Genomic DNA, 16,565 nt, shown 5'->3' with positions numbered 1-16,565 from the left:
TGTGAGAAAATTGAATATACACTTACAACTGACTTTAAGTAAATTAACTTAGACATTGCATGTACACACCATGAGCCAATGGTCCTTCATATATGTATTGTCAGGATATTGTATGGACAGAACACTCATTCCTCGCAGACAAAATTCTCTTCTAGCAAAGCATTCCTATGAAGAATTACTCCAGTCTAAAACAACTGAAATCAATTGCTTAGACTGGAGTAACTTTGCCTAGGAATGAATGGAAACCTTTTAGCCCTTGAGATACACCTCTTGAAAACCGACTGCTTGTTCTCTGTATCTGGAGAACATTGTACAGTGGGTTTCCTCTACCAATATATCACTACAGTCAACCCACAGAAATATCTGAATTGAGTAAGGGACGGAGTGTCACAATGATTCACCTCCCACCAATCAGTGCGCAGGACTTGTGGAGAGAGTTCTGCGAGCTCATTGGTGGGAAGTTTGTCTTCTCAACATTCCAACCACTCCTCTGGCCACCTTCCCTTACCCAGAAGCAGCCACCCTCCTTGCCGGGCAAGGCAGCAGCCTCTACATTCCCCGAAACACCCTCCCTCTGCTCAGACAACCAACCCGTGTCTGGTGGATAAGCCATGCCAAGCCACCCCCCCCCCCACCTGCCTCCCCATTCCTCCAGCCACTCTCCCACCAGTCCAAAAATCTATCCAGGCCCAGCAGAGAAGCAGAATCAAGCCACCCTCCCACTAAGCCTGCCACCCCATTCCCCCAGCTACCTTCCCCCCACTCCAAAAACCAACCTGGGTCCTCCCACCCCAGCAAACCACTTGTGAAGCCTGAAGGGCCACAGCAGCACGGAACAGCGACAGAGTGGCAACGGAGCCAATGACAAGCTGAAGAGCAAGCCGAGCCACAGCAATTCCAGACCAGGGTGGGTGGAGAAGGCAGGGGAGAGAAGCCTGCCCAGTCCCCCGCCTGCACCCTCCCCCCTGTCTAGAGCCCGTTATAGTGCATTTTAAAATGGGCTTTACTGGTAGTAGTTGATTTAACAGGTACAAGCTTCTCAAAGTGGGTTGATTCCTAATATCTTTAAAAAAACCCAAACCAACTAAAAATCCCTCTCACTGGATCTCCAGGGTAGCGGTTACATCGTCCAGGAAAGTCAGGGAAAGACAACACTTCAGAACCATCCCAAGCAGAATTGCACCCTTCTAAGTAATTCTTAGATGGGCACAACTCAGCTTAGAATGGCATTGTGTGTTTGAGGATCCCTGAAGGTAAAAAAAAAAAGTCCTTGAGACAGTCGTGGAAGAGAATTGGGCCGTTTCCGCACGGCCCATTTATGACGGCCTGGGGGCGCCAAAAAAGGCGCCCCCAGGCCGCCGTTAGCACAGGCGCCGCTGCTGCAACGACCTGACTCTTCTTCCCTCCCCCCAGGGCGGCGTCAAGCTGCCCTAAACAACAACCCTTTAAAGGGTTGTTGTTGGGGAGGGAGCGTCTTCCCTGCGGCGCAGTGCGAACCGCGCCGCCGGGAAGACGCTGTCTCCCGTCTCCGCCCTACTCACGGTGTCCTCCTCGGCGCCTGCGGGGCGTCGCAGCCCCGCCCACACTGTCCTCCGACCTCCAGGGGTCGGAGGGCAGCGTGGGCGGGGCTGCGACGCCCCGCAGGCGACGCAGGAGGACTGCCGTGAGCGAGGGCGCAGAGGCGGCTCCGTCGCGGAGCCGCCTGCCGTCTGTTGGCCTCCGCTTCTCCCGTTACGCATGCTTGCATCGCGAATGCGCTTGCGCCCCCACGCCGCCCGCACTCTTGGCGTGGAAATTTCGCAAAGGCCGTCTTGGAAACGGCCTTGGTTCAAAACCATGATAAGTCAGAGAAATAAAATGCCATAAAAACTAATAAGGGCTCTCTGCCTTTTGGGTTCTGTGCCAAGTGTTGTTATAGTTTTGAAGACCAAGGTAAAAACGAGCTGCACTCTTTCAAGTAAAACTGAAACACTCCAAGATAAACATACACTTTAGAAGAAGAGATGTCCTTCTTCCCTATCTGTTAACATTAATTTTTAAGGTGTGGAAATGTTCAATAGAACGTTCATTTTCTAATCCAAATACAATTTGTTTTTGGCAGTCATGCTTGCTCTGCAATCAATAGATCAGTTTCACTTATTTACCGAAGTGACTGTGCTAAGTTATGCTGACGTGGTGCTGAAATACCCACCCTTCCTGGGACTCTTGACACTATGTTTTATTGTATAACATCAAAAACAAGTTCTTAAGCCTGACGCCACCTTCTAAGAGATGGTGAGGAAAGCACAGACTTCTCGAAAACTCACAAATCCCTGTTGCCAGCCACATTACACATTTTCATTATCCAACTCAACACTGATTTTTTAAAGTCCCACTCATTCTATGTGTTTAGCTCATGGACGCTTGCAGATAAAAATAATACTGTAAGATTATAAAAGCAAAATCAATTATCGACATTTAAAACAAACCATGGGATTAAAAACAGCATAAAACAACCATGACCAACCTAAAACTATCCATAAAACAGGTATCAAGAATCTGCTCTTTCTCATCTTTCCTTACTGAGGAAGATGTTAAAATGATATGGCAGTGATGGCGAACCTTTTAGAGACCGAGTGCCAGGGGCGGAGCGAGGGAAAACTGTGTCCAGGGCACGTGTGCACCCTGCGCCCCTGCCTGCCCCCACCCTGCCCTGGAACGCCCCAAAACACCCCCGTCACACCCTTGGAATGCCCTTGTCACACCCCCGCAAGGCCACGCACCCAGTGCATTGCACCCCCTCGCCCCCTTGACACTATACCACTGCCGAGTGCCCAATCCGGGGCAATGGCACACATGCCCACAAAGAGGGCTCTGAGTGCCACCTCTGGCACCCATGCCATAGGTTTGCCACCACTGTCATATGGGGCGGCACACATTAAATTCAACTATTTATTTAGTTATGTAAATTTATTTTGTGGCTATCACCAGAGTCCCTGGGCAGGGTACAATAATAAAACCACAATACAAATATAATTATATAAAATATTATTATAAAAAAAATTTAAACTACAAAAAAATTATTTTAAAATACATAAAATATGATTATAAAAAATCTAAAAATTGGGAGAGAGCTGGTACTCGTCCCCCAAAAACAAAAAGGGAGTATGGGGAGGAGAGAGGGGAGACACCACTCTCCTCCCCCCCCCCAGCCTATGTCACGTGCAAGTCAGCAAAACAAATAACAGTCTGATGACCATGCGCAGTGATCCCACCGTGGCTCAATAAACCTACATTTTCCTCCCTGACTAACAGAGTGCAAAAGTAGGGGTAGCCAAGCACTAGGAATATGACATTTCTGTGTTAGGTTTGGTGGGTCACAGATTGTGCAAACTTTGTCTACACAACTATTACTACCCCACTGGAAAGGGGAGCCAAATATTCTCCTGACTGCTGTAGCTTTCACATTGTCAAAAAAAGACCAGCTACTCCTCATTCTAACTTTTACTCACATTCTTTGCTCCAAAAACCAATGCCAAACCAATATTCTGCCTTTTGGTTGCGTATCATAACATATGAAATTCATTATAGGCTTCCGCCCTCTCGTTACCTGTGATCAGGAGTGCAAAACCTAAGAGTTTAAAGAGTGTGTTGACAAAATATAAAAAGCACCTTGGAGAAGCTTCTACATATTTTTCTTGACTAGTCAAAACCGAAGCAATCTTCAGTTGTTAATAGTGCAAGCACATTGCAAAACAGCTTGGTGCAGGATCTTCTACACAAGATCATTCTTTCTAATCTCCCTGTGTCTGCTAAGGCTGTAATAATATTTGATGTTTATCATTTAGACAGTTATGCGGAGGCTCACGACTATTAATAACAACCCTGACCATTAATAACAATCATGGAAAAAGGAGTACGACAGAATAAAGTGGGCTCTTGCCTGCTTTATTTTTGGTTTGTGTTTACTAGTATTTCTGAAACTGGTTGGGATTTATTGTGTTAAAGAACTAGCTAAATTCTTACTTATTGGGTTATTTTTGACCTCTGCTTTTCTTGAATTGGCTTCTTCATGTCAAATCAAAATCAGAGAAAAAAATATAGTTTATATGGAGCCATGCAATATAGCAATAGAGGTTCTGTTATCTCCATCTCTTAAGTACAGACCTATATATAAATGCTTTCCGATAGTAGTTTATGTAAGCAGTTCTTTAAACAAATAAAGTGGCACCTCTTGTGAAATGGACAGGTATTAGAATAGTATAACACCGGTCTTACTTTCCTTATTTTGCTCAACAAAACTGATTGCTCATGAATGGAAACATTCCACAAATGATTTTCAACATCTGTGTAAAGCCACTGGGAAAGACCATCTGGAAATCCCATGGAGGCTGTAGAAATTGTGAAGAGGTGCTTTAAAGAAACGTTGGAATGCAGAAAAGTTAACAAACTGAAACTTAATTCTGACAAAATGGAGGCAGTTCTGGTGGTGGAGTAGTTTGACTTGGGAAATGGGTTATCCTTTGCTATGGGTGAGGTTGCACTTCCCCTAAAGAACCAGTTGCTCTGGAACTGGCCCTCCTGTTGAATAAACAGGAGGCAGAGGAGCCAGGGGTGCCTCTCAACAGCTTCAGATGTTGAGCCACCTGCAGTACTTCTTGAGTAGAAAAGACCCTGCCACTATGGTGCATGCCTTGGTAACATCTAGATTAGACTATTACAGTGCACTCTACACAGGGCTGCCCTTGAAGACTGTCTGGCTGGCAGCTACAGTTGGTAAAGAATGCCGCAGCCAGAGTTTTGACTGGAGTGGGTTACAGGGACCATATCACTGAAGTCTTTCCCACCTACATTGGTTTCCAGTTTGCTTCCTGACTCAGTTCAAGATGCTGGTATTGACCTTCAAACATCAGTACAGCCAATATACCTTAATGACCACCTTCTCTAATATGAACCTATCCGCTCATTAGAGTCATCCTCGGAAACTCTGTTGTAGTTCCCCTTGCCGTCTGAGGTTAGACAGGTGGCAACCCAAGAAAGGGCCTTCTCTGTCATGGCACCAAAACTTTGGCACTCCCTACCCAGGGAGATTCGTTTGTCTCCCTCTATCAGTGTCTTTCATCAGGAGGTGAAGACCTTTTTTCCATCTGGTATACCACTTTCCTAGTGCTGTGGGTCTATTGTGTTTTATAATTGTAACTGTATTTTTTTTGTCTAAGTGATTTTATGTTTGCCATCATGTGGATGCTGATTGGGTGGAAAGGAAGCATAAAGATATTTTAAATAAGCAAACAAATAATTCCCAGCATGATCTTCTAAACCATTGTATGAACACATTTATATCATCTGTGCTTCCAAGTTCAAGATGCCCTACTCACAAATAACTGGGTTTATCTTATTAGCTCCACAGCAGACTACCAAACAACCATGACACTTCATTTCACTTGCTGGGACTCCCCAGTCTTCAATCCGTTATTCAGAATAAGAACCAACCTAAAAGTGTTCAGACTGTGAACTGGGAAGCCTCTGGTTCACATTTCAGCCTTGAACTTATTATATGGCCTTTGGCAAGGCACCGCTGATCAGTTTTCAGCCCTTCCTCTGCAACAGAGGGATAATTAATACCTTAGAGGAATATTGAGCTAGCAGACATGAAGAGCTTTGAATACATACATACACAGGGGAAAAAATGGCCGTAAAAGCATTAGTTTGAAAAATAAGTGGGGTTTTTATTTTGGGAAATTCTATTTCAAATTTATTTGAAACTCTGAAAGGTGTCCTTCGCTTGGTGACGTGATCTCTATAACCTGTTCCCATTCTGTGCACACACCCAAGGCTGCGACTGAGGTACCAGCAAGTGCAAGGTTTGGGGCAGCAACTGCTCTATTCAACTTTGTCCCTCTAGCCAGGAGTAGCAAAGAAGCAACCTGTACAGTTCTCTTTTGAGGGAACTGTGGCTGTCAGGACCTCTGACAAAAAAACAGCAGATTGGAAGCAACCAAACAGTTACATTAAGTTACGTTTACATTGTGAAGTACTCCCCATTCCCCCAAATGCTGAGGTCTTGCAGGGCAAGGAAAGGTTATTTTCCGTTGGATGACAATGGACGAGAACCTTATAATGTATTTGTAATTCCTATTTGTCTATGAGTATACAAGCATAGCCTGGCGCCTGCTAGAGGCCACTACAGCCAGCTGCACAACAAATGATCTTGCATCAGATCTCACCAGGTCACAATGTGGATCCTGGAAGCTCCACTGGCCGCGCTGCTTCCATTCTGGCCAATCCGTTCCCCAAACTTCCTGCTGCCTTTTCTTCAAACTTGCTACAGACAATGTCTTCGCCCCTACTTGCAAGAGCATTATTTTTCTTGCCAAGTCACATCTGACTTATGGCAACCCATGCTGGGATTTTCAAGGAAGGAATTTTCAAGAAATGCTCACCTCTGCTTCACAACCATGGCATTCTTTGGAGGTCTCCCATCCCAATACTTGCCAGGATCGACCCTGCTTAGCTTCTGAGATCTGATGAGAACTGGCTAGCCTGGGCTCTCCAGGTCAGAGTATTATCAGGGTGTTTTTTTTAAAATCAAGCCCCTCACTACTCATTCGTTCATTGGGTAAAACCATAAAGCTAGGCCCATTCTTGCTAATCAAAACAGCAAAATTTACTACGCAGTATTTTGTATCCAAGCTATCAACAACTAAAGCTCCACATTCAGAGATAGTACCAGATGCCAGGAACACACAACAGAAGAACACATTGTCTTCATGCTCCACTTTTGAGTTTCCAGAGATATCTGACTGGCTGCTTTAGAGAAACAGAATACTGGACTAGATGAAACTTGGTCCAGCAAGGCAGTCCTTGCATTCAAACTCTTCCTCAAAGCTCTGCACAAACTTACAAACTACAGGTATAACTTTGCACCTCACTGAAGAACTACTATCTGTTGAGATGAAAAGTGGAGTTAACGGTACACAATAAAGATCACACAACGATCTGGTGTCTGAAATACAGAAGAACACCACAAGGCAAATTACAAAATGACTTTGAACACAATCAGGATATCTTTGGAAAAGGTTACAGGGTAGATATCCCTGATTTTAAATTATGGATAATACTCAGAATCCTTAATTTGAACCCAATATGAAGGAGGAAAAATACCTCTGGCACTATTCCTTCCAGAATGCTCATTTAACATTGCCTCATAGGAAAACAAGCCACTTATTTTAAATCTTCAGGAAGAGGTTTTTTACACAAATTTTCCAGCATTACGTAAGTAACGTTTGAAGAACAAGGAGATGTCTGACTGAAGACAACAACAACAACAAAAATTACCCTTGGTTTTGCCTGGCTTTCAAGTCTGTAATGAATTCATTCATTCGAAGGGTAAGTTCACATGTACAAGTTAAATGACAGTTAATGCTTGATTTGCAACGACCAACTAAGTGATGGGTTTAATGTTTCTCAGCTCCTATAGTTGGACAACTACTATTGTCTGGGGCACAAAGCAGTTATGAACCACAGCCTTTGATTGGACCACAGAAGTTTCAATATTCATGCTATTATATGGAAGGAATTATTGAATGGTATCAGATAAATTATTTCGTCTCCCTAAGTTTAACTGGAGTTCTCGGGCCTTGTACATGGTTCTAAATCCAGTACTTCTAAATATCATACCAACACACTGAAGGCCTTGGTAAAAAGTCCTGCCACAGCAGATTTTGGTTCATAAGTAAGCAGCAATAAAGGAGACTGAAATAAATCCAGACATTATACTCTGGGCTTCATTCTCAAATAGCACATGCTAATATGAGATCTTAATTAAAGCCCCTTCACACTGTCATTTTAAACTCATTGTTATCCATTGTTTACCCAATTCCTTGTACAGTGACATGACGATGGAGGTTTCAGAAAGTATTTTTAAATCTGGCTGTTGTGGGTTTTCCGGGCTCCGTGGCTGTGGTCTGGTGGTTTCAGCTCTTAATGTTCGGCCCTCCCCTGTGGCTGGCATCTTGGAGAGAAACACATCTTATTGCGACATGCCTCTGAAGATGCCAGCCACAGAGGCAGGCAAAAAACTCTAGGCACTAAAACTACAAGACCATGGCCACACAGCCCAGAAAACGCACAACACCCAGTTGATTCCAGCCGTGGATGCTTTTGACAATATTATTTATTTATAATTTAGATTGACTAAATCGCCCATCCCCGAAGGGCTCTGAGCGGTGTACAATACGTATTCATTTACGAGTTGCATCTGAAGTACTTTGCCCATTTCAAAGAACACCTGAAATCGGAAGAAGAGAGTTTTAAAAAAATGCAGCTCAGCACCTCTTTGCAAATTGGACACAAAGTGGCTTTCTTTGGAAAAGGTAAACAACATTCGTTAGCAGCCAGAAGTCAAAATGTTTGTGTCCGAAATGACACAAAAATCTGTTAGCAATCAGCAGTGAAAACAGATTACAAAGGCTGCTTGAAAGGGGCCAAAGTGTGTACTGTTGCATGCATCACTTGTACGTCCATGCGGTGTCCTACGGGCATGCATCTGACTCATGTCATTTGGCCAACATTTGTGCTGGGATCCAAAAGCCTCCTTATGTACTGCAGGGGTGCCCAACCTCCTTGAGGGAAATTCTGACCCAGGGTGGTAGTAAAATCACAAAACGGTTGTCACAGGAGACAGAGCCAACCATAAAATGTCAGAGAGAGAAGTTATGCATAACTCTAATTGTAATTCTAACATTGCAGGCAGAAGCTCCACTTATCAAGATGCCTTTTAAAATGAATATATTAATTAAAAAATATGTTCCTGCGTACACCCAGCTTACCTTCTATACTTAGAAGGGTAATACTCTGCACTGTAGTTCCTTAGGAGAAGATCCTGGTGTCCGTACCTACTACCAAGGCTACCACCATTGAGATATGGCTCGGATGTGATGGACAGAAATTGGAACAAACACAGAGACTACAGCCACACATGCTCCCTGATTTCAAATTTGATTTTGGAAATGACAGATCTCCGGGTGTCCTACTTGCTGGGCAGGTCTGACCCTGCTCTCAACAGTCCAAACAAAAAGTAGTTAATGAGGCACGCTGTTTCTAAGGACCATGCACAGGTATTCTCTCTCTTTGAATTTGTAAAACAGCCATCATTAAGTAACTTCCTTGCAATAAAATCCCATTTATCGGTGAAACATATTTCCAAGTAAAAATATGAGGATCAGTACATTAATTTTTGCAAAAGCGCTGCTACCCCATATGAAATAAAAGACAATACTCAAATAACAACTGACCACACACAAATTCCTAATTTACTTTAAGGTAGAACTACTACAAAAATCTGATGAAAATGAAAATCAAAGCAAATCTGGAGATTTTTGCTTGGCTAAAAACATCCCCTTTTTTTAAAAAAAAGCGCATAAACTTTTCTTATTAGCTAATTCAAAGCAGTAACTAATTCAATGAAGATAAAATCCAACAATATATAAACCAATTGCAATAAAAACAGTGAAAAAAAGATTTTATTAAAATTAGTTCAACAAACAAATTTGAATTTGATCATCCAGTGACTGAGTTATATCAAGTCAAACCACGTCATGAGAGTCCAAACATACAGCAGCAAACCATGGTTTGTATCAACCACGGTTTGGCTTTCATTTTCCACTGACAGCTTTCATGTGTTTAGTCATCTGATAGTTTAGTCATCTGATAGTACAACAGCTCTTGGAGATGAAATGGTGGCTATAACTACAGCTTGTCAATTCAAGCATCAGACCAAACCATGGTTAACAATGCTACTGTGAACAGTTATACCTTTGTAAGCTGACTACAATGGGCTTAAAAGGATGTAACTCAGCTTCAGATTGCATTCTACGTTTTCTTAACTATAGTTTGCTGTGACCTTTCAAATTTCAAGCATAGCTCTCCTGAGCTTCAGGAGCAACTTAATCACTGTTACCCTCTTCTCAACCCACTGACTTCAATGGGATGTGAGGGTCGCACTGTGACCCTATGCATACTTAATTTGACACAACCGATAGGGTCTGATTCCAGGTACCATCTGTTCCCTTGCAGCCCCTTGAGGGCCCGCAGTGGCTCTTGAGAACTGGAGGACAGTGGGACATAATATCAGGAGGCAGCAACACAAACAGCAAATCGGCAGAAGCCTCATCTTACACTTCTGTGAATTCTAGCAGAAGAGCTCATACAAGATGGAAGGGGTATGTCTCATGATTTCCACTGGATATGCAGCCCTTGAGAACGATCCCACTCAGTTTGCAACCCCCAACCCTTAGGAGGAGCTTCTTAAGGGGGTCCTCTCATTCTGAAAGCGAGAGGGTCTGCTTTGTGCTCTTGTGCTGTTCTCAGTTCATTTGATCCAACTTACTGATCTTAGTGGGGTATATAGTAGGGTTGCCAATGCTGAGCAGGGAGGTTCCTGGAGATTTGGGGGTGCCACCTGGAGAAGGCAGAGTTTGGGGAGGGAACTCAGCAAGGATCCAATGCCATAAAAACCACCCTCTGAACCCACTGTTTTCTCCAAGAGAATTGATCTCTGTGGGCTGGAGATCAATCATAATTCTGGGAGAACTCCAGGCACGACCTGGAGGTTGGCAATCCTTGACAAGAGTAGGAATAAACATCAACTACAGGATGTGCTAATGAATACTTACACATAATCACAATTTCCTTAATTATCACAATTATATCAACCACAGTTGTGTCAGTTAATAGCATGTGTATTAGAAAAATAAAACTTGTACGAAACAATTGCCAAAGTGAATTTAGCATGAGTGTTTTTTTCTTTGTCATTTCATTCTAGTATGGATGTAGTCCAGATTAATACTTGATGAAAAAAAGCAACAAAAGAACTATATCTACATATATTTCTTGATTCATCTGTGGCAGGAAATACACAAATTAATCTGACCATCACAGGCAAAGCAAATATTTCCATTGTCTCATTACAGATGCAATCTCTGTGTGCCACATTAATGCAGCCCTCTCTTCTCATTTCAAGATCTTAATCACAGTTTGTTGCTCGAATATTTCATTGTTTTGGAATACATGCTGTAAAATCCACAACCATCAAATTTCCCCGTGAGCTAAAAATAAAGTGGCTGTGTCAGATACAGTTAGCTGATAAAAAGCATCAGAATCTCTCTCTCTGACTTTATATGTTGGATAACTTCTTGTTTATGTGTCAATGACCCTTGTGTAATAAAGACCTTTTAGCCCGCAAACTACAGAGAAGATACTGCACCAAGCTATTCCTTCATGGACAATGCTGATTACTTTTGAAAGCATTTAATACATTTCCCGTATTCAGCATGAACAGATGTCAGGGTCTCTGCCAAGTGAAATTTTGCTTTATGCAATCTTGGCTTGTTGTACAAGAATAGCCCTTTCTCAACATGGGAAAAAATTACAGACCCAACCAATTTCCTTGACAGGGAAGAGTTACATATGTTTTCCACTCAGACTTTTTGTTTTCTGTGTGAGTATGTAAGTGCGTGTTTTTTACAAGTTTACAGTTTTGCCAAGCCTGGAACTAATTGGGACTCTTTCCAAAAAAAGAAAAAGACCCATCAAGACTGCACAGGATGTGTGTGTGTGTGTGTGTGTGTGTATGTGTGTCTGTGTGTCCTACATGTTTGTTTCCTCTGTGAGTATGTAGTTTTAAAAAAGCAAAACAAAACAGGCAAAGTTAGATTGCACATTTTTTCTTATTTAAGTTAATTAAACACTTACTGTTTCATATCCTCCCAGTTTTTGAGCAGCTTGAAACATAGTCCAAAGGTTAACTGTTAGAGGGACAATAAGTATTTAGATAAGCATTGCATTAACCAGCTTATTTCAAAGAAATGCAAATCAAACAGTTTTTTTTCTTTTACAATGAAGCAAAAGATAAAGATCACATCCACCAAAAAAAAAAAGAGTCTGGAAAAAAAACCTCACACTCTGCAAATAGCATTTACATCATTCAACAGAACAAACATTGGCTTTCAAAATGTGCATATGTATAACTCCTTTTTTTTTAAGCAATCCCAAGGGAAACATTCTGCTCAAACGTAGCTACAAGTATAAGAGAGAGCACAAATTGACATACCACGAAATAAAATAAATAGTATTTTATATGTTCCTATATTAAACTAGCATATTAGTTATAATTAGAAAGAGTATTCTTTTTTAAAATGTGATCTGGCTAATGCAGCAGTAGAGTGGAGTACATACAAAGCCGTCATTGATTAAACAACTTTTTACTGCCACTCAGATAAGAGACTTTGGCTGGGATCCAGAGATCCTCTTCTGCATGAAGGAACAGGCTTCTATTCATGGAGCAGCTATTTTCTTCCCACAAGCTGCCATGCACTGAGATTGGTGAGCTGGGGTAACAATCACAGTTCAAGAGATGCGCCACAGCGCTCCTTGAGCCATTGGAATGGACTCTAGCGTGCACCACTTGAATGCCACACCACTTCATTGGTGCTCCCAAAAATAAGCAACCTAAGCAACCACATAGCTTGGAAGAAGAGGGGCCATGCATCAGAAACAGACAAATGTTATCTCCTGCACTTCCACACGAGACCTTCTGGACATTGGGCCCTCATAATGGACGATCAATTGATCAAATAAGCAACTTGTCTGTTTATGTGAACACACTGTTATTATGTGAACACACTGAGATTATGTGAACACATTGCTAAAAATGCAAGAAGCCAACTTCCTCAAGGCTATCGAGAACCATTCACACAAATAGTGTCTTCTGACAGGTATCTGAGTTTTGGGGCCTCCGTGGATTGCAAAGGAACTGGGATTTAAGTGTAAGCTCGTTTTACCTAGGGTGCTGTAGGACCTCAACATGACCCCATATTGAGAGGGCATCCTAAAATACACCCCACAGCTGACATTTCTGACAGAGTTCAATAACTGGTGAAAAGTGGTCCTTGGAGGAAAGTATTCAGCACCAGGGTTCATTGGTTTTCTTACTGATTAACCTGATAAAACTTCAGGGAACACCACAGTCTACTAGGAACAGAATCTAAACAACACTGCCAGAAATTTTGAAAAGCTCAAAGGAACATAAAATTACTGCAATAGTGCCCAGATTGGAGGTAAAATTACTGCAATATTGCCTAGGTTGCCAAGCCTATATTATTTGGGTAGGTTTGACCAAAGTAGTTCCTTGGCTACTCATACAACTTGGCCAAGTGGAACTGGAAAAGAAATCATACTGTGACAATTTGCTGTGTTATGGTTGCCTTTCTACAGCTCTTGACACTTAGCTTCAAGGATAGGACTGGGTGTTGATCAAATTCTTGAAATTTTCAACCCTTTAACTCTCCTTAAGATAGCAAGGATAATGACCATGGGCATGATAACCTGAAAGCATTCCATTTCTCTAGATGCTGAAATGAATGCCGATTGCTGAGCCTGGATAACCAGGTTTCGGCAGTGGCCAGGAGTGCCCGAGCACATCTTCAACTTCTACACAAACTACAACCCTTCCTGGAGTTGTCAGATCTGGATACTGTGACACGTGCCTTTGTCACATCTCGCTTGGATTACTGTAATGTGCTCTACGTGGGGCTGCCTTTGAAGAGTGTTCAGAAGTATCAACTAGTTACTTACAAGGACCTTGTGGTCCCTCTATTGCGACAACTACATTGACTTCCAGTGTACTTCCAAATCCAATTCAAAGAGCTGGTTATGACCTATGGCATTGGGGCAGACTATCTGAAGGGCAACCTACTCACATATATCCCTGCCCGTTTAGTATGGTCATCTAGGAAGGGTTGCCTCTTTATCCCATCTGTATGTTTGGTAGGGACTCACGAGGGAGTCTTCTCAGTAGCTGTGCCTAGGCTCTGGTATGCCTTCCCTAGAGAAGCTCTGTTTGCTCTCTCCCCGATCGCCTTTCGGCACATGGCCAAGACTTTTTTAAAATTCCAGATGGCTTTTAACATCTGAGTATTTTAACAACTGAGAGTGTAATTAGTTAGTTATTTTAGGTTTTTATGGTGCATATGGATTATTACTATTTGCTGCTAATAATGGTTTTATTGTTAACATTTTTTTATTTTTAGTAATTGCTTTGTGGTTAATATATGTTTTAAATGTTTGTTTTGTTATAAATGTTTCTTGTAATTTTCTTGAGATTGTTGTAAGCACCCGGGATATAGATTACAGAAAGGAGAGATAGAAATATTTAAATAAATAAATAATAACAATAACAATAATGAAGTGAATGGTGTTAGTAATCGGAGATGCCTACAAAGTTTTGATCACAAGCACATACCAGAATGGCTGACTAGAAGCTTGGCTCGACACAGATATTTATTTATTTATTTATTTATTTATTTATTTTTATTTTATTTAATTTTATTTTTATACCCCGTCCTTCTGCCAAAGGGAAACAGGGATCCTTCATACACATGTGATAGAAAAATGTGAACGTTTAGTTCTTTCACAAGATTTGAAAGCCATTTGTTGACAACTGGAATTTGTGAGATGGAAATAATAATGTATATTTATTTTATCAACGACATCGTATGTGTGTATGAGACAGAAAGAGTTGTGCATTAAGTCCTCAATTACGATGATGATTTAACCTTTTTATTCTGTGTATGTCTGTGCTTTACTTTAATTAGATTGCCTCATAAAATCTAAATTATAAATGCAAGGGGAAAGGCGCCAATCCTCAAAATACTTTTATGGTGTTCTATAATGAGAAGTCTGAAGAATGTGGCAAAAACAGGTTCACCTGCATTTTCCTCTCCCTTCATATTCCCTTGCCAAGCCCATATTCTACAACCCTGTAGAAGAGCTTCCCACAAATTGCCCTGCATGAATTGCCTCTACAATATGACATAAATTATGGGTGTTCCCCAGTGACTATGGCTCATTATTGAGCTAGATAGCACAGCAAAAGAATACTCACTATATTTATTCACCCGCCGAAAAATGGCAGTGTCTAAACTGGTTCTCACGACTCAATATTTAGAAATGTGGAATTTACACATGTCAAGGTAGACAAACATGGTGAGTAATCCTGGCCATCACATGCACAGCTCAGTTATTCTCTTGAATAGTCTTGCTGAAATAAATGTGTAGCTTTTTTTAAAAAAAAAACTTGCAAGACTAGATACACGGGGTATATCAAACAAAGCAGTTTATTTCAGCCATATGTTGCAGAATGATCTCATTCTGACACTGGATAATTGAGATTCAGTGTGTGCAGTGGGGGTGGAGTGTCTATTTTTTAAGTGGGTCTCTTTATTAAGGACATTCATACAAGAGAAAAAAAAACCCCAACACATTTTTTTTTCCATCACAGAACATTCTAAACAAAAAGCCGCACTGAACTCTCTACTCCTTGGGCTATCAAGAGCTTTTCTTAGACCTTGATTTAATCGGAATCAAATGCATAATGCAACAAACCTGTTCATAGTACATTAATTTTACTTCTATTTCAAGCAGCTGGGTTTTCCAGGCAAACATTGTAATCATTTTAGAGTTATATAAGTTTCTAATGGCTGCTAGAGGTCTATTGCAATCAGTGTCAATTGCTATTAGATATGTAAATTATTATGTAAAACATACAGGTTTTACATTCTTCATCAAAATAGCACACAGCTTTAATTGGAGGAGATCAGTCGTGAAAGCAATATTTCCAAGTAAGGCATCCTCCCTTAAAAATAATTTAAGTACCTTTCAGACTGCCAAAAAATCCAACTTTTATAGGTTGTGATATTGATTCTGTCCGTGTGGTAGAATTTTTAGCAGGATTTAATGACAATAGCAGAGTCTCTACCAATGACTGCTTTATAAACTGTGACATCCCAAAATGGTCCATTCCAAAACAATGGTCCATTCTTACGTGGATTCCGCATAGCATATTTATAACGAGTTGCAGTCGTTATAAATGAATTCATTTTCCACTAATAAAAAGGGGAAACAAGTTCATTTATAATGATTGCAACTAGTTATAAATATGCTGTGCGGAATCGCTTTTAGTCTCACATTCTGTACTGGAGACTAATCCTGTCTGCATTTATATTTTCTGTTAATCAGAATCTCCAAACAGTGTAAAAATGACTTGATGTCCATTTTAAATATTTGTCTTTAATATTTGTGGGGGGCTTCTCTTCTCCACCAAGGAACATCAAGGTACAATGAAAGTACATCATATTATTAATTCAAGGAAAGACTAACTGCAGTTCTACTAGAGAGAAAAAACAGGAATCGTTTAAACCTGCCTACTGCTGGGTCATCATTGGTGGGTTTTAAAACAATAAATGTATCTACCAGCAGCTGCCCAGAAGGAAGAGCTGCAACCCCAACTAAGAGACACTGAAAAAACTGGGACAGAAAATGGCTGGACATATACACCATGATTAAAAAACTATAGACTTTTGACTGACCCAGGAAAACACGTGTTTTTTTTTTCTCTATCTGAAGTGTTTAAAAAATTGGCCAGGATCCACAGACTCAGGCATATGTGGTTTTAGGTTTGTGCTTCGTTAACAGCAAAAGTAATGGTAAAAGTGTTTCAAAAGTAGTTTGCTTCATGACAAGGGGAA

At 41.2% G+C, this 16,565-nt stretch overlaps 1 protein-coding gene across 3 annotated transcripts in view; it reads right to left on the bottom strand.

Moving 5' to 3' along the window:
* ARID5B (AT-rich interaction domain 5B) overlaps positions 1 to 16,565 on the bottom strand; it is a 254,225-nt gene that overhangs the window by 42,002 nt on the left and 195,658 nt on the right. For 2 of the 3 annotated variants that reach the window (XM_048505139.1, XM_048505141.1), the window contains one exon: positions 11,734 to 11,786. In XM_048505139.1, the coding sequence (XP_048361096.1) occupies positions 11,734 to 11,786 (53 nt within the window). The remainder of the gene's footprint in view (positions 1 to 11,733; positions 11,787 to 16,565) is intronic. The other variant, XM_048505140.1, reaches the window with a different exon arrangement.

This window comes from Sphaerodactylus townsendi, linkage group LG08 (assembly GCF_021028975.2).
Source record: "Sphaerodactylus townsendi isolate TG3544 linkage group LG08, MPM_Stown_v2.3, whole genome shotgun sequence".
NCBI classification, from domain to species: domain Eukaryota; kingdom Metazoa; phylum Chordata; class Lepidosauria; order Squamata; family Sphaerodactylidae; genus Sphaerodactylus; species Sphaerodactylus townsendi.
The sequence above is the reverse complement of the archived record's forward strand: the minus strand, read 5'-3'. Positions and strand labels throughout refer to the sequence as shown.